Source organism: Haemorhous mexicanus, chromosome 2, assembly GCF_027477595.1.
Source record: "Haemorhous mexicanus isolate bHaeMex1 chromosome 2, bHaeMex1.pri, whole genome shotgun sequence".
Taxonomy (NCBI): domain Eukaryota; kingdom Metazoa; phylum Chordata; class Aves; order Passeriformes; family Fringillidae; genus Haemorhous; species Haemorhous mexicanus.
In genome coordinates, this window is record NC_082342.1 from 95,375,044 (window position 1) to 95,402,147 (window position 27,104).

A 27,104-nucleotide genomic window follows, 5' to 3' on the forward strand; every position below is an offset into this window, starting at 1 on the left:
CTTTTTGTCCTGATCTTCTCCAGATTCTCTGAGGGGGTGTCAAAGTAATTTGGTCATTCAGAGAGAGCCTCATTTTTTTCCTTTCCTTTTTTTTTTTTTTTCACTTTCTTTCCCCCCTAAAGGAGACAGTAGTTTTCTGGGGGGTTGTCTCTGCAGGACAGCTGTCCTTCACCCCACGGCATGAGGATGGGTAAGCCACTGCACTGCACATGGTATGCAAACGAACAGGTACCTCTAGGGTGTCACACACACACTCATACATGGTTTCCTCAATTAGCAAACTGCAGACCCTTTTGTCAGTGAAATCTACAGAACTAATTCTCTTATGAATGCTGACCACCAGACATCAGTGTTAACCCTTGAATCACTTTGCAGCCAAAGGATATGAAAAGGTGTGATGCCCTATTACTCCTACAAATTACAAATCAACGAATTGTCCCATGTTTTTTTCACAGGTGAACTGAAACTCAGTTAAAAAAAAAATACAGAGACATGGGATTTTCTGGACCTACTCTTGAAGTAACCCTAATAAGTCCTGCATGGGATCTCTTAAAAGATGCAAACTGGAGAACAAATGAGCAATAGTAGATTCTAAAATAAGAGATTCTGATTTTTCCTCAAATGATAAGCATTACCTCCGCTTCTTGGCAAGGCTAGTTGGAAGCAGAAATTGCTAAAGTGGAGCTGGGTTTATTGTTTGAACATAATTATCATCATTGAAAGATTTCACATTGAGCTTCCAGATGATTTTAAGTCAAAACCAGATGAAGTGCATAGAAACAGCAGAACACTTACATTCCTTGGTGTTGGGAGGCGCCAGCAAGCACGAGTAGCAAACCATCCCATAGATGTTCCGAGGTCTGTTTTCCAGCATGTAGTAACTGCAGTGAAGGGCAAGATGAGGCAAAACAGTGCAAATTAATATGATATGACTGAACATGGTTCAGCAGCAACCAATTATATGGAGATAAAATCATTTTAAAAAGTTTTATAAGCAATCTGAGGCAAAGATTATTCTTTTTTTTTTTTTTTTTCTGAATTTCCTGAATAGAACACTGTGTTTCTCTTCTTCCTTTCCTCCTAAAATGTAATTAATCAAACATCTAGACATGACAAGAAGTGGTAACATTGCCTAAAACAACATTTATCTCCCTGCTGAGTTCAAGCTGCAGTTTGGAGCATGCCCTGAAATAAGATTTTTCAAAGTAAGAGAATTCAGTTTTTTGAAGCAGTAATCTTTCAAGCAAGACCACCGGTTGGATATGGTTAGCTAATTTTACTCACAAACACTCTGTAATCTTAGAACCAAATCTGAGCCAGATCATAATAAAAAAATATAGAAAAAAAATACCCTCACAAGGCAAGGCAGATTAGGTTTTACAGGTTTGGTTCATTTTTTAAAATTTCCTTGCTGTATCATTTACAAATTAGTCCTTGATAGTGGAATTACATTGTGAAGGAAAGGTTTTCATGATTTGAACTTCTAGGCTGTTAATAAAGTTAATGTTGAAATATGGTAATTGGCTACTCAAGAGCTGGATCCACATGCACCCTAATGAGTAATTACATTAGAATCATACATATGTTGATGTAACATCGTACTGTTGATGTTACAGATATGTCTTTACAAATCACTTGTAAATCACTACATATTTTAATGAAGAGATGAATAAATTCTTAATCTATTCTGCGTAGACAGGAACTCAACACTACAAACATTTTATGCAACTGGGGATCTGTTTTCTGCTCTTATATACCTGCCTATGCATGTGAAGTATGGGTTTTTTTCTGGAAAATGTGTGCATTGTTAGGAAATCACTGCTGAAACTGTCCATCAAACTCAGTTGGTGTATTAATGAATGACAAATAAGAGATGTAGGTCCAGGAAATGGAATACACAGAGATGCAAAGGGGAGGCAGGGATTGGAGCAAACTCAGAGAGCAGGGGAACTACACATGGTTCCTCATTTCTTTCTTACTGGTTTCAAAAGATTCACCCTCACTTCATCCTTCAAATATCTCTTGTGCCCCAGGGGCCACTCTACCACTCTCTCTGGAGCAAAATTTCATCTTTCCTCTCTTATGGGGCCTACATCATTTTAGGCTGTAGAGCAGTTAATAAATACACAGGAAAAGGCTGCCAAACCACAAAACAAAAGAGTGGAAGCCCAAAAATACATATAAATCTATGAAGAAAAATAGAGGACAGTTAGGATCCACAGTCCACTAGCTGTGTTGGTTTAGGAAAGACAAACAATCCTTCTGAAAATTAATTAAATCAAGTTGCTGGAAGAATTCTTGATTTTCACCACAATGCAGAATGGTGGAGGATATGAAAAGAAAACTGAAGAGGATGCTCATGGTAGGCAACCATTCACTCACGTGAGTAGGAAACTCTGCAGTTGCAAGCATTAGTGACTCACCCCCACAAAGTACTGGCAACAGATTTGTGTTTCTGGTTAGTTTCCAAAGCACCAGATATTAAAGGTAATGTTGGAGATAGGCGATAGCTTTATATCACCAACTACAGAGAAGTGACCCACTAATGACAAAATGAATTTTCACAGTATTACTCTTCCACTATGATATTTATTCTTTCTTTCCTTGGCACCTGTCAGGCTCAGGTTTGGAGGGGCTACAGGCAAAATCCAAGAATAGAGGCTAGACTGAAAACTGGACTTGTTATCCTGCTTAACACCATACTGGCTTATCTTGGGCTAACCTTGGTGGTGTCATTGCAGACTCAGGGACTTGGACCCGGGTATAGGTCTGTAGGGAGCCTGGGACTGGGGCAGGGGGTGGAGAGGGGCGGCTGCTCTTCTCAGCAGGGGACAGTCTGCAGAGAGACATCAAGGAGGAGTATCCTTGGTGGAGGCATCTGCTGCCTTATCCAGAGCAGCAAGGGTGGCACTTAATTTCATTAGCTGGCTAATTCACTGGCTAAACCTTTTCACAGAGGAGCATTCACCCCTCTTAAAACCTCTCAGAGAACTGATCCTGCATTTGCTGTAGCCATGGACAAACACATGAAATGTGGAAATGTCAGTAGCAGAGGCATTTCTGACTGCATTTAAAAAGAAAATAATCCCATTGCAATTCTGTCTTGTGGGGGACTGGAGACTTAGCCCAAGCTGAAAATGGATGCTGGGACAGCATACGGAATATGTGTTATTTGTATTTGACCTGTTCTTACTCCTTACGACCACTACTGAATGAAGACAGATGACCAGGCTAGAGGGACCCTTGCTCTGACCTGCCATTGCTGCTTGTAGTCAGCTGTGATCTCAGTCTCACTCCAGGAACACCTAATGGATCACCTCACTGAGGGAACTAGTCTGAGTCACACCTAATTTCCACATTCTTAACCTGTCTATTTGGCATGATGGAAGAGCTTCTGGGCGGGGAGCAGAGGACAAAGCCTGCAGTGTGCCAGGAAGTTCAGGCTAAGTACCTCTAGAGTTCACTGGCAACTGGACTTTGGTTTTGAGGATCACAGCTTTGGAACTAAGCTTTAAAATTGTCCCTGTCTTGCATACTTCCTGTGAGCATGACAGTGTTATTTCTATTTTATATGAGAAGGAACACAAAGAAGCAGTGGATGACCTCCTCTCTTCTACCAAAGGCCTCCTTCTTCCCTAAAATTGGTCATCAGTAATAGTAGGGAAAAAAAAAAAAAAGAAAATAGAAGAAAAAATAGATAATTATCCAGCACTTATTTTAAGATAAAGTACAGAGTAACCACTCTTGTAACCACTGGGAAAGGCTGCCACTTCAGTGGTATTTTGTCTGAAAACTTTGGTGCAGAATGTGCCATGTGCTCATCTTTTCCTCAGGCTTCTTTACTGAGCTGGTGAAAAATAGCAAAGGGAGGAGACGTCCTTAAGTACAAACAGCAGCATGTGGGCTGTTACCTTGGGCAGGTCTGCAGTGTGTTATGGAAGCAATCCTCTGAAAATGGAAACTTTGTTTTTATCCCTCACATCCACTCAGGGGCACTCTGAGGTTTACTGCCCAGGCAAGGGAGCACCCTGCCAGCTGCCACTCACCCTGGTATCTGGCTGCCCCTGTGGCACAGGGGACAATAAGGACAATCAGCTACTCACCAGCTCTCTGTTCTGACACACAGGCTCTGCATTTCACCCACCAGCACACAGGAGCAAACTCTGAGGACTCTAAGTAGCATGAGGAGTCAGGGCAGCTTCAGAGCTTGTTTTAGCTCATATTTAGTTTATCTAGAGAATTCCATCTATTCAAACTTGGACTGAGAGGGTGTTTCTCCTTAACTGCTGGCTTTGCCAAACAATCCCAAGACCTGAGCGTTGCAGGAGGAGCGGCACACAGCCAGATTCCGGCAGACCAGTTTCTGCTACAGGCTACACCTGTGCAAACACGATGTTTTGAGATTTCTCCCCAAGCACCAGCTGTGCAAGCTGATTATTTTAAGCCAGCACCCTGCTCCCACCTGGGTGACCTCATTAGTCCTGACAAAAATTGCAAAACAGCAACTGTGACCACTATTTAAGTTTCTTGCTCTTTATGATGTATGAGGGGAAGTCACATCATCAGTCTGTTTGGCTGGCAGCTAGACAAGTCCTTCATTTTATTTGTAAACTGTGAAAATTTCACAAAGACTTACTGATAAAATAAACCTGGAAGCTTGCAGGGCCTCTTTAACAGGGTTTCCTGAGCTATAAGGAGTGTGGATTATACAGCATCTGCAAACTGCACAAAAGCCAAATGTCAGTAGGAATTGCTCTCTAAACCAAAGGGGAATAGTGGCAGAAACTGAAAAGGTATGTAAGGTGAGGTTGTATTTTAGAGTGTTTACTCACCCTATAAAAAACCATCAAGAGTGCATATGTATGCTTGGGTTTGCAGACTTTGAGATGTAATATTGTCAAGGATATACACATTCAATATAGCAATTTCTCACCATTATTACGAGAATTATACCGAATGTAAGAGACCATTACAAAGATGGACTTAATAAACAGCACCTATTTTAAACCCCTTCAGCCAGCCCTGAAACTTGTTTTGACTCTGAACAACACTACACACATGACATTAATAGCTCCTCAGACTCCACTCTGTTGTGTAGAAAGGACCCGAGAGACTAAAATGCCTTGGTAAATCTCACTGAACAGCTATGTTAGCTAATACTGTCAACTACTGACAAATGTGCCAGCTGTTCACATCTGGAGAGGAGATATTTTATGCCCCTAAACATGCTGTAGTGCCAGCATAGACCCTACAAGGTATTTAAGGTGCTGTCATGCAGCTCACATGTAGGAAGCAGGACTTAGAAGGTGGCCTCTGAAGCTACAGCTGGAGGCCAAGCCGGATTTCTTCGAGTATTTAAAATGGCGCCGGATTTCTTCGAGTATTTAAAATGGTGCTTCGAGTATTTAAAATGCACAGCTGTGCTGCTGCCTTTCCATTTCTAGTAAGAGGAAAAAGTTTTCTAGTTGTTCCAAACAGTGTGATTTCAGTAAGATTAAAAACATCTTCTTTAGGGTCCCTTCCAGACCTAACTATTTTATGGTTCTCTGTTTATTAAACTCACCAATGCTTTTAAAACATTTAAATGTATTGTTCTAGCAGAGATGAAAAAGCATAATTTACCAGTATTGTACCCACAGTCAGCTTTGACATGGAGAGGCTGTCAGAGATTTTGAAATTAGAAAAGTATATCCCAGTGCCTTGGGTAGAGCAAAGGTCCATGGATAAGTCCTTACCCTGGGAGACAAGGACCACACTCTGCGTCATTCTCCTGATCTCCAGGTGTCATGACTGTGGCTCGAAAAAATCCCTCGCAGTCCTTATGCCGTCGGCATATCTGGTACCCTCCTTTGGAAAACTTCTCTGAAGGGCAGGGAATGCAGCCATAGTCCTCATCTTTGGTGCCATATCCACATGTCTGCAACAACACACAGTCACTCAAAAGCAGTCTTGTGCTGCACACCAACTTCTAGCAGAAGGGAATGCTCACAGCCTGCCCCATTGGCCTTGCGGCACAAAGGGAGAGGAGTCTGTCATTTGGCCTGTTAGCATCTATGCTAAAAAGACCATGGAGGGATATAGGGATGCAGCATGCTGTGTGTTGGTAAGGGAGAAGGGGAACTGGAGAATTATATTGTTTGTAAGTGGTCCCCCAAACTACTTCTATCATAGTCCAGAAAATTGTGGAAGTGAATTTCAGCTGCTGCTTGGATAGAGAGTGAGCTAAAAATGGAAGAGTAGAGAAGATTCCTACAGGAGAAACACAGCTGCAGCAGGGCTATCAGCAGTTTCAGGCTAGGAGACCCCAGAGGGAACAGCCCAAAAGGCAATGTTTTGATGAGATTTTATAACTTCTGAACTCACATGTCCCAGCTGAACATTACATTTAGATTAAACAAAACTAAACCCAACTGGTTCTTCAAACATACTTGTTTGGGACTACCAACTGTGTGAAATGCTTGCAATGGGATGTTTATCCCATTAAAACCAAACAGGATTTCAGTAATTTATTTTTTTTTAATAAGCAACAATTATCTGCTGTAAATCAAATGGTTACTTAGGAACCATAATTTAAAATATTGCAGAAACATCCAAGTTCCTCTATTGCCAAAATATCTTAGCGGGAGAGCAAAATTTACTTGTCAGTGTGAGGGACCAGCAAGCAAACCAGACTGACCAATTTATCACTCTGTGTTGGAATGTCAGCATGGGATTCTAAATAACTATTGAGATGAGAACAGCCTGGCAGAGACTGTGTATGGAACTTCTACCTTTCTATTTTCACAGTATCCCTTGTAACAGGCTCCTCCTGGGATATGGATTGCTGTTGTGCATGCAAGACGCCTGCTCCCACAGCACACTTGGAGGTGTGAGTGCTCCTGCTTAGGCATCCACAGCCTTCCCATTTCCGTTCCCACCCATTACTTCCATGCAACAAAGCATTTGGTTTTTTGCATTTGGTGCTTGGTATGTTCCCCCCCGCAGCAGAAGAAGCTGAAATTACCATGTAAGGTTCTTCACCCGGCTCACACTTGGGGCAGTCATGGCACATGCCAGTGGTCTGGTTGTAGTACTCGTTCTCACCACAGTTGGAGTATTCGGCACTGGCAGAGTACACCAGGGAGACCTGTCACCAGAGAGCATTCCAGAGCACTGTCACTTCCACTGCCATCGTCCTCCACGCCTCACCCCCTCCCCTTGCACATCTGCTGTGGTTCAACAGGCAGCAGGGCCAGCACTGCAGGGTGAAACACACCTAAAGCTCAGAGGCAGAAGTGGTGACACTATTTACATGGAAGCAGATGAAGGTTTCCGCAACCTGGTAGTTCCAAGAGTTTCTCAGAGACTGACATTCATGCTTGTTGGCACTGCCACTCCTTAAAACACTGAAGGCCATGGTTCTTGACCTGTTAACCCACATGCTCTCCCACACAAGCAAATGCTAGAGTTCACACCCTCATCACTCTCAGCTCTAATGAGCCTTCATAAACATGGCTGCAAGGGACAACTATAACAGCCAGAGATAATGCACTGCCTCAGGCCTCAACCATAATAGGGCTGTGCTTCATATGATATCCAGGCTAATATGCTCATCCAGCACTTTCTGTCCCTGCTCCATCCTGGGTCCTTCTCCTTCCCCCTCCTTCTTAGCAGCCACGGTTTAAACTGCTCATTCTCAGGTGTTTTATGGAATGAAAATTATCACTACATTGAGGTTCATTACCCAGGTCATGTGTGGCTCTGCCACAATTCACAGGTGGTTATGAATAACCCAGGCAGAGCCGTGTTATCTTTGCACACTAGAGAGACACGTACACACAGAAATACCTACCATCAGGAAAGGGAACACGTGAGCCCATTTACGTTCACCCAGGTGAGCCATACTCTCTTGATATTTTACCTGAAAAGATAGAATTGGTGATTGTTTATGAACATGAGTAAATATTTGTGTGTGTTGACAAAATAAGAACAGAAGGGCTCATAAGCAGAACAAAGGTTACATGGGAGCAATGCCCAGAGGTCTAAACAAAGAGGGGGGGAGATGTGCACGTGCAGTCATGCACACATGCAGACACCACACCCCCTTACTGCGCATCTCTTTCCTCTCTTTGAGAAGATAATGGCAGGAGGGGATCCAGTCTTGCCATATTTACAAAAATCTGTGAAAGATGAGGAACCAAGTCTGAATTCTGGCACCTCTTGGCTTGCTGAGAAATCCTCCCACGGAGGAATGGAGTGCTGTGTCTTGACCACTGAAATGAAGTAGCCTGGCTTGTGTCCACACCAATTAGTGCTTGACCACACTACATCAGGTTTGTCTGGGAAAGATCCGTATGGAGCAGCCAAAGCAGAGCCAGGGAGTGAACCAATGGCAAGCAGTGTGGGCAGTCAGAACACCAGGGCCTCACTTTTCTTGCCAGTTCCTGTAGATGCGCTGAGAAAGCCCAGACCTGCTTTCCCTTCTTTAGGAAGCATCAGCTGCTTTTTGTTCTTGACAAGCATACTGCAGATTTAAGAAGTTAAACCCAAGGAAGGAGCCAAACCCTATATTAAAAAAGCTATTGAAACAGTTGGGAAAAGGAAAGGCTGAAATCAATGTTACAAACACATGTGCTACTTTATTTAGTTTTTAAAAATTATTAATTTTGAATAAGAGCTAATGTTCCATGTTCAAGTACTGGATTTCTTTCTAAGGTGAAAAAAGAGACAGGAAAAGGAGGCTCAAATTGGTTTTTTTTAAAGCATGATACAACCTATTTAATTATATTGTTACAGCAGATAATATGCCCTGGGGGTTTTAGAGCTCCAAATTGCAAGCGTTTGAGATACAGTTGCGACATTTTGCTCCTACCAGATGTAAACTACTCTCTCAATTTTCCTTGTCTCAGACGCTGGGAGACTTTTAGCCTCCCAGAAGAGTACAATTACTGCTTTGTGCCACATTCGAGCATACAACTTACATGAGAGCAGCGCTCTCATTTGAGATAGCTGCTAACATTTACATTTTTAAACACTAAGTAGATTAAGCAAAGATTATATCACTCCAGCATCAAGCTATGAACTTGCTTTATATGTTCCTTCCAGCAACTGGGCTAGCTGAGACAGGTAACTGGGTGGGTGGGTGGACAACCTGAATCATAAGTATATTCGTTTGTGCAGGAAATTGCACTTTGAAACCTAGAAACAAAAGAGAATCAGAGATAAATTGTCCTAAATCTGGAGGTAAGAGATGGAAAATAGTCATTCCATTGTATAAAGTGTCAAACATGAAGTTAGATGAAGGCTTTGTCTGTGGCAGTGCAGTTGCCTGGAAAAGTTCCAAGGATATTTTAATGCATATGTATGTTAAACTGTAGCCTAATTATAAAAGGTTTTGTTAAACCTTAGATATTAATATTATTAAGGCCACACTGATACTGCTAAATTATCACATTTAATATAAATCTGGTCTGAGGCTGTAGAGAACCAAAAATTTTAGCAATAAGTATTGAATCTGTAACTTTACAGTAGGAGTGTATCTTAAAGCAAAACCATGCTTCAGTTGCTTTCAAGCCACCCAGATGTTCTCTGTTTGAGGTACTTCTATGCAATCACAGCCAGATTTGAAAAATCAAAACGAAGAAGTGCAGCTCGCTAATGTTCCATACAATCTTCTTCATTTGGCATTTATTTACATAAAATGTTGAAAGTGTCAAATTATACATACATAAATAAAATATTTTTGTCTCTCTTAATATAAATATGCATGTGGGGTATGTTTTGTATGTAAACATACTTTTTTTCCCCCCTGCATTCCTTCATTTTATGCAGCAATATGTCAAGCATATGGGAAATACATCTTCTAACTGGAAAAAGCCATTTCAAAATGCTAGATTAGAACTCCAGGGGAGGTTTTTCCCACTAATTGCAAGATCAAAAAAGTTAAATTTTGGTATTTATCCTCCTATTCAAGTACACTGCCAAAAATTGGCTGTGTTGTTTCTGTTGGTTTTATTTTTTTGTTTGGTTGGGGTTTTTCCTCCTTTGGTGTTAAAACTCAAACCACTTATTTTATAACACTAGAGTGAACATGGGAGTGGGGGGAGGGAGATGAATGAAGTTTCTGGCATTAGGGCCACAGGTAGTTACTCCTCTGGGGAGATAACTGAAGGTATCTACCAAGATATGCCAGTCTGCTCTTGGGCTTGCTGTCAGTTTTCAGGCACTGTAAGTTATATCTGCACCATGCTATCTGTCACTCATTAATCCCATCCACACAACAAAGGGTCTTCTAGTGCCAAGACTGCTTTTGTTTCCAGCTGACACCTATGAAGACATGTTCAACCAGTCAGCTTCTGACAAGAAGCAGGGAAAAGAGTGACCAGACATTATGGCCCCTAACCATTAAAATAAATTAGTTCTTAATTAATTATTCTCCTTCATCTAAAGCAAATGGCTTTCTCCTGTGGGCTGGTATGAAGCAGTGAGCAGGAAGGAGCTGGAGGTGTATTTTTTGCTGGGACTCTGGTATCACTCCTAAGGAATTCGGGATCTCCGACTGCTTGTCTGCCAAGCCCCGCAGAGATCCTGATTTGTGTTTTTGTTTGGGACGTGTGGGTGCCTCCAGAGAGGAGGTGTAAAACATAGATGGTGTCTTTGTGGATCAGGTGTGCAACACACAGCAAGTCTCATCATGACTAGCGGGGGTTGCTAATTACAGCTATATTTGTCTTTTGGGCATATTCGTTAATAGCTGGTAAGAATATACCTGTAAGATGACAGGAAAAGGAAGACTATTTTCCCAGTGGCAACCACAGCAAGAAATGCTAGAGACTCCCTGTCTCAGCTACTTTCCTGTAGATGCAGGGCAGAAAGTTGGGCAACAGAAAAAAGAGATGACTGGGACCCTATTACTCAAATATTTCTCCTCTCAGACCAAAAATCTTTCCATACAATCCTTGCGGTTTCCTATCAAGAATGGGTAGGTACAAAGAAATAAGTAAATAAGTAAACCACCAGGTATAAAATGTTTAGTTCATGCTGTCTAAACAAAGAAAAAGCATCATTCATTGTAGTTAGCCTTCGAATCTGCTAATTTACTTAGATTATTAGGTAGCACTGCCATGATTTATTTACAGCATCCATAATTATAATCAGAGTGAATATATGAAATGTGCAAACAATGAGGTTACCACAGCTGGTGGACTAAGCCAAAGCTCACAGCTTTCAATGGATGACCTTACATGTTCTTCTAATTCTCTGGCTTCAGTAAGTAATACAGTGGAAAAATAATTTCCTATCACAGACTTTTTTGGTTTTTAAAATACAGTTGAAAAAAGGAAGAAAACAAACACATGGACTGAAGCACAGGAATGTTTCTCATGTAGACAGATGGGGGCTTTTTCATATCTCTGTGTTTCCTTAGTTTCATCATTGACAAAGATATACTTCAATGACAGAAAACAACCTTGTGAGAGGGAAAGGCACAACCACTGTCTCAAACAACTTTGCCAATTCCAATAGGCCTTTCTTTTCTGGGTTTTCCTAAGCAGCAGTTTGGTTATCAGTGCCTAGGAATGTAATCCCTAAGTAGCTGGCAAATTGGTATCAATCATCAATCCACATCCAAGACCCCAGCTAACAACAGCAGAATGCGAGACAAAGGCTTTCGTATAAATAAAGGTGGGCACATTTCACGTCCTTCACAGGGCCACCAGCAAACCCAGCACTTGTCCTGAGTTCCCAGGATCTATGGGAAGAACCTCAAAAACCACCTCTTCCACATATTATCACAGTTTTTTGCATGAGCTCAGTAGATAATCTCTGTATGCTCCCGATGGTGCTAAATCCTTCTTAACTGAGATAAGCATATAATCCTCACTGCAGGGCCCCACAGGCTTCAGAGTTCAGCAGCAGAGTTCAGCCTGGCTCCCGACTTCTGAAAAAAGAGGCACTCTAAGTTTTGCTTTCAGGAGGGAAGCCCATCACTGAATGACAATGATGGCACTGCATGCTCAGGGACAGAATAAACTCAGCGAATTTTAATTAATGGAAATTGAAACACAGAGATGATGGAAGAAAACTATTTTGCAGCCTTAATTACAGTTAGCATTGTTGTGAAAAACTCTTGTAGGGAACATTATTACATTCGTAGGAAAACACCAACTATACTGTTTCCCACTGTTTCTTTATCCCTTTGACCTTGCAAATACCTTAAGAATTTCTTCAGAGAGATGTAAAAAGTGCTAAAATGATACAACTCTATTCTCCCTTTTTACCCAAAACATCAAAAGGCAGAGAGAACAGCCCAAGCTACACATAAAACTTTAATTGCCCCGTGATCTGGCAACCCTGTCAGAAAAATAATTGATTAATCGAGCACAGAAACAATACTTTTTCCAGTGGGAACAGTATTGACAAGAGGAGACAAAAGATTCTTTAATTTGTTAATGGGGGCACTGTGTTTTGAGGACCTGGAGACAATCAAACCTAATGAAAAGCCATCCATCTCCTACAGGGTTGCTTATTTGAAAACCATGTCTGGAAGTTGATATTTGAACCCTTTTCTTCACCATACACAAAGACACGTGTCAGCTCTCAGGTAGGTGGCCCATCCACTTCATGAAACATTCTTTGGGGGAAAAGGAGGCTACCATGCAGGAACAAAGCAAAAGCAGGAAAGAAGAAAGGCTTTTCTAACACACTTTGCATGACTGACACACATTTTGCAGAAAGGGGGCATTAACAAGGTCTGAGAGGACCCTGGGGTTTCCCATAGTGCACACACTGTTGGCTGGTACTGAGCCAGCTGTGCCCCAGCCCCCTTGCTGCTGCCATGGCCCTGATTCAGCCTCTCCCCTGGGCTGACATTGGTTTTACCTGCCAGCAGCATCCCTTCAAAACCTAACCCTGCCAGGCTGATGGAGGATCACTGTGGTCTCCATTCCTGCTCCAAAGTCCACTCAGGGCACATAGCTTACAGGCTCTCTGTGCTGCTCCAAGCCGCTTGGGGATGTGACAGGGGAGTGAGCATAGGATTGTTTTTTTGGGCAGGAAAATGGTAATTAATTAATTAATCTCGCAACCTGCCATCACAACATATCCTCATCAGTGATGTGCATGCTAGACAGACTGGTGTTTTAGTGGGGAAGTGATACTGAAGGGAAAAGGCACTGATCTCCTGCCATGGAGACTACTGCACTGACCTCCTGCCATGGAGACTACTGGAATCCTTCCCAGAAGGATTCTCCTCAGATTCTCCTCAGTGCTACAGGTTTGCTTTCCACTTCTGCTTGTTTTTCTAAGGTGATTTCCAAGAAGACTTTCTGATTATTTTCAGCTCCTCCTAATGTCTTCTAGAAAGTGCTACAATAGTCATATTATTCCTTCTGTTTTCCCTCCTTAGGTATTTGTTTTCAGAAGGCTTGGGCTTTTCTTTTGAGAAGCACTGGCAAAGGTGGTGGTGCTGGGGGCACATTAGGGCTGCACCCCATCCTCCCCAGCAGATCTCCTGCTCCACCACCCAGGTGAGCTCACCCTGCTGCCAGATCAGGGCTGCCAGAGGGCATCTGAGTTTTCCATGGAAATAGTGGGAGGATGGATCTTACATCACCATGAAAAATTGCAAGTGAACATGCTAGACTTCCCAGCCTAATACCTCTAAAGATGAAAATTAATGAGCAGCAACACAGGCTGCTCAGACTGGATTGTCTCAGTGCCACATCTGCTCTATGCTCTCTCCATCACCATTTCCTAAGAAGTTTCCCCATCTACTCCTACCCAAGGGACAGGAAACTTGTTTTTGAATTTTGCTTCAAGAGGCAAGATAAAACTGCTGATACAGAAACAATTTAAATTCAGAAGCTCTCCTGAGACAAGTATTGCTTTCCATTTGGAGAAGAAAATTAAAAGCTTATTAGGAAAGTACAAACTACCAAAGCAATGATTGTGCTTTTCTAACACCTTTTCCTTTTTGCTGTGCTTTACTCTTCTAGATGACAAGTAACAAAGTAAGAACAGTCTGAGTCTTGTTTTTCATCATTAGGACCAATAATGATTTGAGCTCACACTTTGCTTCCATTTCTCAGGGTCTGTTACTGGGAGCTGCTGATTACCTTCAAAGATCATAATATTTGGGAAGCAGATGATTTTTAGCACAGTGCAGACACTGTCATTCTTTAAATACAATAATGGTTGATTATTGTATTTATTATTGTATTATTATTTAATACAATAATGGTTGAAATTTTGAAATACTTCACATGAAGGAACTGAGGTGAAATCCTGCAGTGGCCATTGACAAAATTTATTGAAATTGTAAATAGAATAAAAGTCCCATGGTGACCATTCAACAAATAATGTCTCTTCTTAGCCCCACAGGCCATTTGCATTTCTTAACTAAAAGCCAAATATTGTCAGAGAGATCAACACGCAGTTCTGGTTTTTCCACGGTTTACATGAAAACATCTGAATTACTGCATGTGACAGGCACAGAGAATAGCAGCTGGGGTGCAGCAGGAGGGAGATACACACAGCATGGTGGTGCCTCTGGAGGTACTGCAGAGCAGGCCCCTGCGTGGGGCAGGATGTTATCGGGAGGGTCCTGGCCACGAATTCTCCTTCCTTGTACAAGTGCATTAAACAATGGTGCAGCAGTTTCACTGTTTGGCAAAGGTAATGGAGGCAGTATTATGTCGTGGCAGTGTATACTTTGGTACTTGATATTAGAGTCCCAGAAAAGCCTCTTGTTTGTCAATGGGCCTGTCTTACAGACAAAGGGATACGTATGCTGCCAACAAACATTAAGTTTTTTATTATTCTACTTTTTACATAACTGTGTTTGAAGGGGACTTATTATTTTTGTAAACTAAAGGCTGGCTGCGTTTAAATTCAAAACTGCATCCCAAGCTGCCCGGGCCACCATTGTTGGGAAGAGCAGGGAGAGAGGGCAGAGGGAGGGAAGCTCTCCGCGGGGAGCAGGGCCCACACAGCGAGCAGGCGCCGTGCGGGGTGCCCGAGGGGAGCGGCGCCTGCGGGGCACGGCGCGGGCCTGCAGCACCAGCCCGGGCTGGCGGGCCCCGAGCCGCGGCATGGTCCGTGGGAGCAGCGCCCCATGAGCCCCATCCACCCACCCATCTCATGGGCAAGGCTCCCCCCGGGGCTTCAGAGAGGGGAAGGGGCACAGAGGGTAAAACACGGCTCCCAGTCCCAGAGCTGGGCAGAGGAACACGCCTGAGTAACCAAACCCCCGTGTCTGTGCGTACCGGCGAGCTCCGGCCTGCTGAGGCTTCTCTTTATGCCAACCACCACATGCACAGGCAGGAGAGGGAACAACCACCACCTTGGCTAAGAAGAGCTGAAGTTCCAGCCCATCACATGGACATGCCTACAGGAATCGCGTGTTTACAGGCATGAGTGTGTACACAAACACATCTGTTGATACACACAAGCCTTCAGAGAGGCTGACTGTCCTTCGCATCTCTCTTCAGCCAGGATGTCCCAAAACTCCAGGAATGTCCTAGTGCAGTGGCATCTCATGGTCAACATGCTTGGTAGGGTTGCGATTACAAAGTATGCTGCCTTTGCTCCTAGAGGAGAAGGGAGAAATGGGTTTCTCTGTTGGAATACTTTCTCTTTCGAGTCCATAATCATAAAATCTCTTCATAATTTCTCTGAGGCCCTCATTTCTTTTTTAATGAAGGTGTTTACATTCCTAATTAAGGAGTGCATTAAGCCTAGTGGTTCCTTATCTGATAAACCCATTAGTAGGCTATGTCAAGCTGAGCCTTTCAAGGTAGCAAGCTAGCTTTAGAACTGGTTATCCTCTGGGCTGAAACATGCAAACTAAGAGCTCACAATTAACTTGGGTTAATTACAAAATACCAGAAATGTAATAATATATTTAAAAATACAGCGCAGGTGCTAATAACTTTTTTTTTAGTTTTCTCCTCCCCTTCTCCTTTTTCTCCTCTCTGCAGGAGCTCACAGCCTGTCACTTTGTTCCCAAGTAACACCCCCCATGCTCCACAGGTGTTAACCACCGTTTTCTCTCATGTGGAGGTATTCATTAGCATAACAAGATTGATCCAAGAAGTCTTGCTTCTGCCTTGCAGTTAGCATGAATTTAATGGTGCTTTCTGGACCTGATGAACAAACTAGGCTTGAAATGTTTTTTGTCAGTTGGTCTAATAAAAGACATCACCTATCTCTCCATGCCTATTGTCCCAACACCACCATCACAAAACTCAGGAACACTTTGAGACACCACCTCCTTGCCACACAAAGTGTCAGCTGGTGGAAGTAACCACTTGACCTCCTTCCTATGAAGCAGCAGCCTTGTGACTGCGCCCTGCCTGTTTGGGAGCAGCTATTGCTTTCCAGCATGGCACACTCAGCTGCTTGTCATTGCAGCTTGCAGCCCAATACACTCACTTAAATGAGTGGTTTTGAGGGACCAGGCAGGAGTCTTCAATTCAGTGGTTTCTCTTTTGATGTTACCTGTAGGACCAGTCTCATGTTCTGTGTGCATGTGAGTGTCAATATCAAAGTCCAAGGATTACATGGTACCCTCTTTATTAGGAATTAAAGCTTCCTGTCAAGGGGAACTTAGGAGCCAAGTACTACCTACCAAGGAAATATTGCACATTTGATTTGTGCAATGTCTGTACTGTGATTTTACAGGAGAGGGAATAGGCTACGAGCACCTGTCTTGGAAGAAGGGGCCAGTAGTGTCTAGGGGCTGCTTGCTGCAGGTAGCTGAGCAAGCCTCCTGTCAGGGCAAATGTGGGTCTGCCTTCCACCAGCTCCCACTGGTGCCTCAGCCTTGATACCTGTGGCCTGGGAACTGAGGTAACTGAAAACCATTGCACACGCTGCAGGCCACCCTGCAATATATGAAGGCCAAGCTTTGCCACCTGCTGAGCTGACAGCAAGCACTCCAAAAAGCACAGGTGAAGTGGGAAGCTCAGGCTGGCAAACTAATGACCTGGAAGGCAAGCCTGTGTGGTGTTCAGAAAATGTATCTGCAGAAAGGAAGCCACATTCCTGCTGCCAGGTGAGGTTTTCCCCTGTGCACTGCCAGGTGTCCATGACTCCCTTCCCCAGTCACCTGGGGAGAGCTGCTGACTGCCTCCTGCTTGGGTACTGCTAACCCTAGCCGACATATTCTCTTCAAATATACTGTATTTCAAATCAACTTTATATTTCTTCTTCTCCTCACTTCATTAATTGTCCATTTAGCTGATTCGGATGCCTTTTATGGTGCTACAACCCAGCTAAGCTGCTGAAAAGATATTTTTATCACTCACAAGCACATCTACTGCCTCATCCCATCCCAGTGACACAGGCACAAGAAAACATGGAGATGCAGTTTCAGAAGCACAACTCTGTCCTGACACAGAGGTGATGTGATAGAAATATGGCAGAGCACTGCGGAGAAAATGAAGAGGATGACACTGGAGAATAATTGCCAGAACAGTGAGTGTCATAGTCTTAAAGATCATGAGTGTCATGGTCTGATTTTTACAATCTAGATGTTTAGTTGCATATTTAAAAGTTTATCATCATCTAAAGCTGCTTTTTGATAAGAGTCTTTGGACATGTCATGTGTCTGACCGTAACTGTGAAACTAACCTCAGGTTTTATAATATTCTGTGTTGCTGCAGGAAAAAACTAAATGAGGATAGGAAAGGGACATCTGTGATGCAATGACAGTCCTAAGATGTATGGAAGACAAGGAGCCAGTGGGAGTATTTAAAGTTATCTCCAGAAATATTCAGTATGATCAAATAAATATAATATTTTCTGTTACCTACCAGAAAGTGACATGTTTTCCTACCAGATGCTGACAAAGTTGTTTTGAATAAATACAGGTCCTGACAGCTGCTTTAATAGTTATGTGTAATACCTCATTGGCCCTAAGACATTTTAGACTTGCTATTCTCTAAAAATGAGAACTTCCTATAGCTCCTCTTAGAATCTTGGGAATGTGAAGCATCAGCCACAAATAGCTGAATACCTTCTGTTCCCTCTAACTGCAGTGCTTGCTGAGAAAGGAGAAATTCAGGGACAGCACTAATTGTACTGCAAATTTAAAATCGGGTGTGAATAATCCTCTCCATAAAAAACATTTTTTTGAATAGATTTAATACTGCCCCACCAATGGCTAATTTAATGTTCTGATTTACCATATGTCCCGTGAGTGTTCTCTTTGCACACTTCACAAGTGAAGGCTGGCAAAGCTCAATTTCCTGAACAGGATTCCAGCTCCACTGGGGGGCAGTGCATTAGCACATATATTAATAATGCACTCACCTGCATCTGAGAAAGCAAGATTTCCAGAGAAATGTTTAGCTAACGTGAGACATTCTGCTTAATGGAACAAATAAGCAGAAATATCTCTCCTATATGTACTGTTAGATTACTGACTTGCTAGCTAAACAACCAATGCTAACCTGAGGATGAAACCAAGTCTGAGTACAGAGATAGTTTAAACTATTTATTGGCACCAGGATCAACAGATTCTAAATTATCTACAAAGCTGCAGGGAATCCTGAAATGTGAAATCAGTTTGGTGTGGGATTTTTTTTTTTTTTTTTAATTCTTAGCCCCTCAGGAGATTTGAGATGGTTTGATCTTCATCTGGAGACTTGTCAAAATTCCATAGAAACCTAATAGCCTGCCAACATGGGTGGTTGCTGCTTGCAGGCATTTTGACATGGCAAAGGTCCTGTCTGCACGCTGCAAACCTGTATCCGTCAAAGGCTGCCTGGAACGGCATGAAACCAGGAGCTGTGCGGTGTCAGAACACCGTGTGCAGGATTGTAGGGTAATGTATGCACATCCCAGCTCTGCCAGGGCTGCCAAACTGTGGGAGGAATCCATCTGGCCCTTTAATTATTCTGAGCTCTGCCTAGGAGTTAAACCCCACAGGGTGCTGCCACACCTCTATACCGGGGTTTGGGTGGGACGGTGCTCCATACTCTCTGGTTAGAAGAGAAATGAAGACTGGAGGGCAGCTGGGGAGGAGGGATGAAGCTGGGCAGAAGCAGAAACCAGGGCAAAAGTCTTGGCATGGAGTGCTTTGTCCAGACCAGGAGCCTGCACTGGAGAGAGGGCGCTGAGGGTAGAAACAGGAGTGGGAAATGTGGAAGGCAGCAGAGCCAAGCACAGGCTGCAGTGGCCCTTTGGTGGGGTCCTGCCTGCTGGCTGCTCCAGAGCCAGTTGTCTGGTGGAGTCTGGGTTACATGACTCTGGAAAATGGAATGGGGCCTCCAGGTCTGGAGGTAATCAGAGTGCATAAGGCCTCCAAGCTTGGAAGCAATCACAGAGTGATGGAATGGACAGGGTTGCTGAGGCTTCACAAAGGAGGAGCTGAGGGTGTTTACCCTGGAGAAGAGGAGACTCAGAAGGGACCTACAACCATCTCAAAGGAGCCTGGAGCCATCCTGTGCTGAGCAGTGGGAGGGGAAGAGGATGAGCCTTAAACTAGCCTTGTGATGAGGCTCAAGCTCTTACTTGCAGGCATGGGAAAAGACAGCTTGACAGAAATCTGGGATGTCTGGCCCATGGCAGCACAGAGAGACCCACTCACATTTCCCCAACAGAGCTCCGCTGTGCTGTGCCAAGTGCCTAGGGATGGTGACAAGAATTAGAGCAGTAAATTAGTCAGTAGGACAAAACTTAGTTACACACCAACCTGAATGAAGACATGTAGGTATTCTGGCCTGAACCCAGGGGCTGGAAATTGAGGCATACACATAGAGCAGCTACCATAGATGAAGCACAGGAATTACATGGCAGGAAAGAAGGCACTTGGGCAGGACCTGCCTTTCTGAGTGAAGCCCTCGCCCTGAGCAGTGCACGTGGAGGAACCGGTTAGCTCAGAGGAGCCTGAGCTGGCAAGCAGACTGGAACTGCCCAGGACATGTCCCTGGGAGAGACATGTGCTTTCTATAACTCAATCACCCACTCATTGGGGCCTTAATGTGCTCTCACTGGGGTCTTCATAATGGTTTTGCGGTTGCACAGCTGAGGGGAGATGGATGCTCCCCTCTGTCGTGTTTCAGACAGAAGAGAAATGTAACATATCCCTACAAAAAGCACATTGAGGCGCGGAAGTGTGTCCAAAGAAGGGCACTGAAGCTGGTAAATGGGCAATGATCTGGAGCACAAGCCTGATGAGGAGCAGCTGAGGAGCTGAGGGTGTTTACCCTGGAGAAGAGGAGGCTCAGAAGGGACCTACAACCATCTCAAAGGAGCCTGTAGCCATTTGGAGGTCACTCTCTTCTCCCAAGTGATAAGCAATAGAAGAACAAATGGTCTCAAGTTGCACCCAGGAAAGTTTAGATTGTATATTTTGAAAAATGTATTCATTGAGAGGGTGGTCAAGCATTGGAACAGGCTGTCCAGGGAAGTCACCATCCCTTGAAATGTTAAAAAATCATGTGGATATGGCAGTTGGGGATATGGTTTAGTGGTGGACTCAGCAGTGCTGAGCTAATAGTGGGGCTCAGTGTTCTTAGACATATGTTCCAACCTTAATGATTCTGATGCCTGCACCAGGACTATACCTGTGTTGGATGGCTTGCACTAATCCCAGTCACTGTTCTTGTTCCCCTTTGGGTATATTTGAGCAGGTTTCAGAGCAGACTGGGGCAGAAGTGTTAGAGCTATTTAGCATCCCTTTAGGCTAGGAAGAGGCAGAACTTGCTGGAAGTTTGTGCTTACTCATCAGTCCCTGGATGTTTGGAGCTTGAGGAGGAGGTTCTCACTGGGCTTTGTGAGTTTTGTTTTGTTTTGCTTTGCTTTGTTTTGCTTTGCTTTGCTTTTTTTTTTTTTTTTGTCAGGGCTGGACATGCCACGAAGGGCTTTGTTGGAGAGCCTTGCAGCCAAGAAGGCAGATTTTCCTCACCACAGGCTCACACTTGGACTTCACAAGGAAGAGAGGAGGGGCTGAGGAGGCACTCAGAGAAATGGCCTGACTAGGCCTCACACAGCTTAGCAGCTTAGCAGCTGTAGTATGACTGTGGCAGGATGAGGGGTGAAGTCAGATGTGCCAGGCTCTGGGAGGGAGAGATGGGCTCTTGGGAAGCAGAGCAGTAGGTCCCTGGCAGAGGAGAAATGCTACATGTCTTGCTGGAGGTATGTCACTCCACTCAGCTTGTGGATAGCACAGCAGTGCAAGGCAGAAAGCAGAGCTGGCTAAAACTAGCTAAGATAATTCTAAGAAGATTAAAAATAATTTTGGCAATTAATGGATAATTCATATTTATCAGGATTATAAGAAAGAAGAAGAATAGCTTACAGCTGTAGATTTAAGTGCTTTTTTTACTGTCCTGGCACTTAAGAATTCACTGTAATTGCAGTAATGAGAGGCTGAAGGGACTCCTTGGATTTCAGTTGCCTGCAATTCAGATGATACTGCAAACACTTCTTTGGTTCTCACTGGAAAACTTGGACCATGGATGCTTACTGGTGTGCATATTGCATCTCTGTCTTACAGCCTTCATGCAGTTTATTACTAAACATGGAAGAAATTAATTCTCCCTATATTTCATTTCTATCACATCTGACAGCTTTGTAGTTTGTGTCTGTGTGTGCGATATTTGTGGCCAAGTATTTTAACATAAAAATTCCTTTTGCAAGGCCAGAATGGATATTTTTCCTATACTTCATCTCCCACTTTTTTCAGCAATGTTGATGATGAAGTAACATTAATAGAATAAAGTAAATCTCAGAACTACATTAAATTAATCTAATTAAAACGAGATTCTTGTGTCTTCTCAGGTGTACTTTCTTTAAAAGTATATGTACCTCCAAGGCACACCCAAAAAGACCAGACTATAAAGCCATCATATTCTACAGAGAATTATAGAGACCTTTGATAATTCATTGTTTTAGTACATTAAAGCGCATCATGTCAGAAAAAGAAAAAAGGTGTTTCTGTGATAAGTGCTTATTTTATATAAGAGTTATCAAATTATTCAGTTGTCAAAAAAACACCAGGACAAGATGGAACCTCAAGAAGTTATCTTCTGATTCACATTCAGAGAAGTTACCCTTCTGATTCATACTAAGAGAATCATTCTCTGCCCCACCAACAAACTTTTATCTACTGCATCTTGGGAACCTCCAGTGATAGAGACTACACAGTTTTCCCTCATCTCTATTCCACTGCTTTCCCATTCCTGCTGTTAGGCAGCTTCTCTGCATGTCTCATCTGCATATCTCTTCATTCACTTGGAGCTGCTGCTGTTTTTCTTACCCACCACACACATGAAGGATTATTTCCTTTTGCTCTGCAATAGTTCTCCTAGGTATTTGTGACCTCAGCTTGGTCATATTTTATGTAAAACAGCTCTGATTCATCCAGTCTTGTACCATTACCCATGATTTCTAGAGCTCTGTCTGCTTGTGCTTCTACCTGGATGTTCTCCACCGTGACCTCATCTTTCTTGAAATGAGTGTCTAAAGCTGAACAGAGTAATTTTATGAAAGCCTTGGCCACCCTGGAGAGAGCATTGCATTAAAAAGTTTATAAGTTCTTCTTCACACATCTCCAAATGAGGTTGTGAGAGAATAAAGGTCCTGGATTCAGCTAGGGATCTGCTGAAGACTAAAATCTCATATCTTAAGCTGCTATATGTTTGAAGCTGGTTAGTCTTTGACTTGCTCTTCTCATTTCTTCCCAATAAGCTGTTTGGCATTACTACCAAGATGAGAAAAAATATCTTGCATTTGTTAGACATATATCAGTTTTGCAGTGTTTCTATTTATACCCCAGCAAATACATTCCAGTTGTGCCTAACAACTGTCCTGGGTTTTTGATTCTGCTGGAGTAAACTACTGAATTTTCTGTTCTGCCAGTGGTGCCATAGCAACACATTCCCATTCTTCATGCTCCTTGCTTTGCCAGGCTGGTAAAGGGGATGTTGAGACTGCTATGGTAAGAGAGCTTTTATCTGGAGAACAAAAACAATCTGCACCCTCAGAAAGCTGTCATCATCTCTCCTGCAGACTGCTGAGCCATGCCAGCTCACATCTTTTTGCTGTGATGCTGGATGAAAGCATTGACTCCAGCAACATGAGCTGCTATTTTGAGTTGGATGCTCAAGTTGCTGAAAAAGATTTTTCTGGCAGAATATCTTTGCAATATTTCCACTACAAAATCTGCTTTTATCCTCAAATTCTAGTTTCTCTTTTTTGAGGACTGAATGTTTTACAGGAAACACACTTGCATGGCCAGGAGAGAATATAATTGTGAGGGCTAGCAAGAACAGTTCTATTTTAAACAGAGCTGGAAAATTGCTCCCCTTTGTCCATTAACTTCTCCAAGTATCTCCTTTGTCACTTGTTGGCCAGCTGTGCACTCAAACTACTGGAGGAGGCCTTAATAGATAACATCTATTTTAACAAAACAACACAAAACTATCGATGTCTGCAAATATTCATTGCAGATATTTAACTGCTCTTTAGAACAACTATGTTAAAATTTGGTTAACTCCTTAAGTGACCTGGAAGAAATGGGGTTACTAATTGCATTTAACTGCCATCCTGAGTATAAAAGCAAAGCAGAGTGATATGTAATGAGTAGAGCCTAGAAAATGTTATAGTGGAGCTTATATCTTGTCTTTTTGGAGTACATTGACAATGGCTTAGTGTTGGCTACATTTTTTTGTCTGTGTGGAAGACTGAAGGATGGCTTTCACATGGAGACACTGAACTTCTCAGAAGCTTTCCTTAGTATAAAGCAGTGACTGCTCCTCCAGAGCAAGCACCTCTGTACTTTTAAGATCAACAACTTAGAATAAATATGGGAAGCTTTGATTACGTACAAACCGTAATACTTTCCCATCATTAACATTATGTGCCCCCTACTAAACCAAAGTTAGGGCGATCAGAGAGGGAATTTTCCATGCAGGGGGTGAAGTTTTAAAGGACCCTGTTTTACAGGTTGCAGTAAAATCAAAAGGGGCAAAAGAGAGATGATGAAAATATATGTTTTTAGCTTTCTGGGTTTTTTTTCAGTCTCCTAAAAAGATAGGGCATTAAAAATATACTGGAGTGCCATGCAGGTGTATTATTGCTCACCTGACTTTGACCCTGAGAAAGCATTTGCTGGAGTCAAGTATCTGCTTTGAAAGAGTCAAATAGGTCAAAATTCTGCTTACACTATCACATGAGAAAGGCAGTGCTAACTGAATGTTTTTGGAGAAATACAGGATGGTGGAAGACCGTGTCTTTTCTGCCAGCTACTCTCAATTCTAGCTGTTGGGATAGGACCATATTGTTTTGAGTTGCTGTTGAGTAAAAAGCTTGTATGTACATGAAAGCCAGCTGGAGGAATGGAGGAAGCCTTCTCTTTGTCTGAATCAGCTCACACAAAACTAGGCCATACTGGTAATACCTCCTACAGCACTTTCTGGAGAACCTTGAGATGCTGGCTAGAGTCTTTTGATGTAGTAACCTCCCCTCATGAACAGGACAGATTTTGAGAGCTACCTCCCAAATCAACTTGATATATTCTAATTAGCTACATTTTAGGTTAAAAACATGTGTGTGTTGTTTCTGCAGGGCAAGTTAGGAAAAACCTTATACACAGCGAAGTGACACACATCAGATCTGTGATCTATGATGGGACAGGCGTGTACAGCAATGGGGAGTGGAGAAGGGTGGCACAGATAGGGCACCTGATTTAGAAAGATAACCAGCCCAAAAAGAACTGATGCTGGGTGCTCCTGGGCAACATGTGGGCTTGAGAGGAGCTGGTGCTGCTGCCTGCACAGAGCTCAGTGTCCACACACCAGGAGGAGACAGGAGGCAAGGCTGGACATGCAGTGAACCCACTGCCTTAGATCTGAGAATGGTAAATCCATCAAATAGCTTTGAGAGCCAGAAGCAGAAATACATTGTTTACTCCTTAAAACTTAAAATGTTACACAATTTGGAAACAGAATGGATGAGACTTTGTAGAATGAGAAATTTTGAGGGCTTTTTTTTTCTTTTATAAACAGCTTTCCTCCTCGGTGGCTGGTAGAACAGCCAGACTTCAATCCTCAGCCATTTCTTTTGTCTTCTGTAGAGCTAGAGCAGATGTTGGTAGTAACCTCACCTTAAATTAAACTTAGTTTTAATAAACATGTTTCTGGGATGCAGAATTCAGCTCCTTTTTTGTGGCCAGATATCTTGACCACCCTGAAATCATGGCTGCTGGATTACCATGTCTCTTCACGTCCTTCCACCTTCACTCCACTGTAGATAGCAAGTCACACTAATATTAACAAATTTGTTATACCTAGAAGCATTGTTTTGCAGCCCTATAGGCAACTAATAGTGATTGCTGAAGAGCTCTTGCAAACAGCTCCATGGTTTCTGGAGTCCAAAGGCAAAATTCATAAAATATTTTATGGTGCTGCTGAACTCACCTAGCCTAAATTTTTGGGAGGTAGTGTTTCTAAGTTAAAAATTGCAGCAAGGTGGTTATTCCTTACTGGTCACAAATAAAATTTAAAATAATTCTGCCCTTCCTCCACGTTAAAATGTCTTCTCCTATGTAAATAACCCAGACACAGACAGTTCTGGATCACACAGGTGACTGTGGTGTTCAGTGGATATAAATAACAAGGAACTATTACCTCTTGGAGAAGCTGTTTTAGTAAATTCAAGTCTAAGCATGAAGCAAGAGAAACATAAATTTTAGGTTTTTCCTGTCAAACACGCTGCCTCGTCCCACTGGTTTGAAAAAGAGCAGTTGTTTCCCTTAGAACAGCATGAAAGCCTTGGGGAAAATTAAAATGGTGAGAGATTCAGTATGTAAAATATACAGTGCAGAACGCTAGAGAAATCTCAGTCTGGGAATGAAGAATCACTCTTGTCACGAGCCGGCAGGAATTTTATCCCTCATTTACACAAAATTGAATTTGGGGGATTGATCGGTGTGCCTGCTAGGTGAGCCATCTACTGGCTGTTCGATGCAGTGCCCAACAGCTGACCACCTCCATCAACTCCACGTGTTAATAGGTTGAGGAAATCCAATGCGGGAGGATGTGTGCCTGTGTGAAGCAAGATGTTGTCAATTAGTCTGTTGCTGGAAAACCTAATTCGAAGAATTTCTGGAAGAAGAAATGCCAAGTTTCTACTTAAACTTGTTGAATATCTCTGGCAAATTTGAGTAAGAAACTTTCTCTGGAGAGACTATGAAAATAACTGTTCAAACCAAGTAAACAATGTATTCAATGTGACAACTTTTGTCATTGTGTCAGCTCTGATTTTCACATAATATAATGAATACATAAGCAAAAAGCTAAAATAATACTAGAGGCTTGTAAGGAGGGGCAGGGATTGGGGGTGGGATTCTAGGACAGGACCTGAACTGGTAATATGAACTAAACCCATGAAGTTAAAGCACATTAAACTTCCAAGGCTTCTTCTGAAGGTGACTGCTAGAGCATTCCCAATCTGCTTACTTAATTTATTTAACATACAGCTTGATGAAACCTGGACCAGCCTAAGAATCACATCACCGTGAAGCTATGAAAGCACTGAGGGCCACACATGTAATTGTTCTCCCATGCTTGACATAGTTGCTGCTGCCATCCTGCGCTTAAGTCCTGCATGTTGGCAGCCCTTCTAGCTTCAACTTTATCTGAGGTGTATCTGTATGAAACTCCCTGTCTGAGCTGCAGCTGGAAAAGGGGAATCTCCTCTCACAGGGAAAGACAAGGTCTTCCCATATATATGTGTGTGTGTGTGTGTGTGTGTGTGTGTGTGTGTGTGTGTGTGTGTGTGTGTTTATATATACACACATATATATATACATATATATATATATGTATATGTATGTATATGTACATGTGTGTATGAGAAACTGCTCTACAATTGTGAGAAAGGACTAATGCTGCCTTTCCAACCCATAGGAAGTCCAGGCAGATCTCTGGTGCATATTCTTTAGGTGGCTCAAACACAGCATCCCATTGTGTAGTGCTGCTCTCGTTCTTGGCCTCACATTACTGAAGGTTATCCAGCAAGGAAGGGAGACTGCCCTGGAAGTGAACTGCAGTAATGGAGGCTGGAGCATGACCTGTACAGGTAAGTAGACTAGCAGAATTGTTTGTTGTGTTGCATAG

General features: G+C 42.8%; 1 protein-coding gene across 5 annotated transcripts in view; it reads right to left on the reverse strand.

The window, feature by feature from the left end:
• EDAR (ectodysplasin A receptor) overlaps nucleotides 1-27,104 on the reverse strand; it is a 73,636-nt gene that overhangs the window by 19,386 nt on the left and 27,146 nt on the right. For all 5 annotated transcript variants that reach the window (XM_059839612.1, XM_059839611.1, XM_059839608.1 and 2 more), the window contains exons 2-5: nucleotides 7,832-7,900; nucleotides 7,004-7,126; nucleotides 5,736-5,917; nucleotides 796-881 (exon numbers count right to left, since the gene is read on the reverse strand). In XM_059839612.1, coding sequence (XP_059695595.1) covers nucleotides 796-881; nucleotides 5,736-5,917; nucleotides 7,004-7,126; nucleotides 7,832-7,882 — 442 coding nt within the window. In that variant the 5' untranslated portion in view covers nucleotides 7,883-7,900. The remainder of the gene's footprint in view (nucleotides 1-795; nucleotides 882-5,735; nucleotides 5,918-7,003; nucleotides 7,127-7,831; nucleotides 7,901-27,104) is intronic.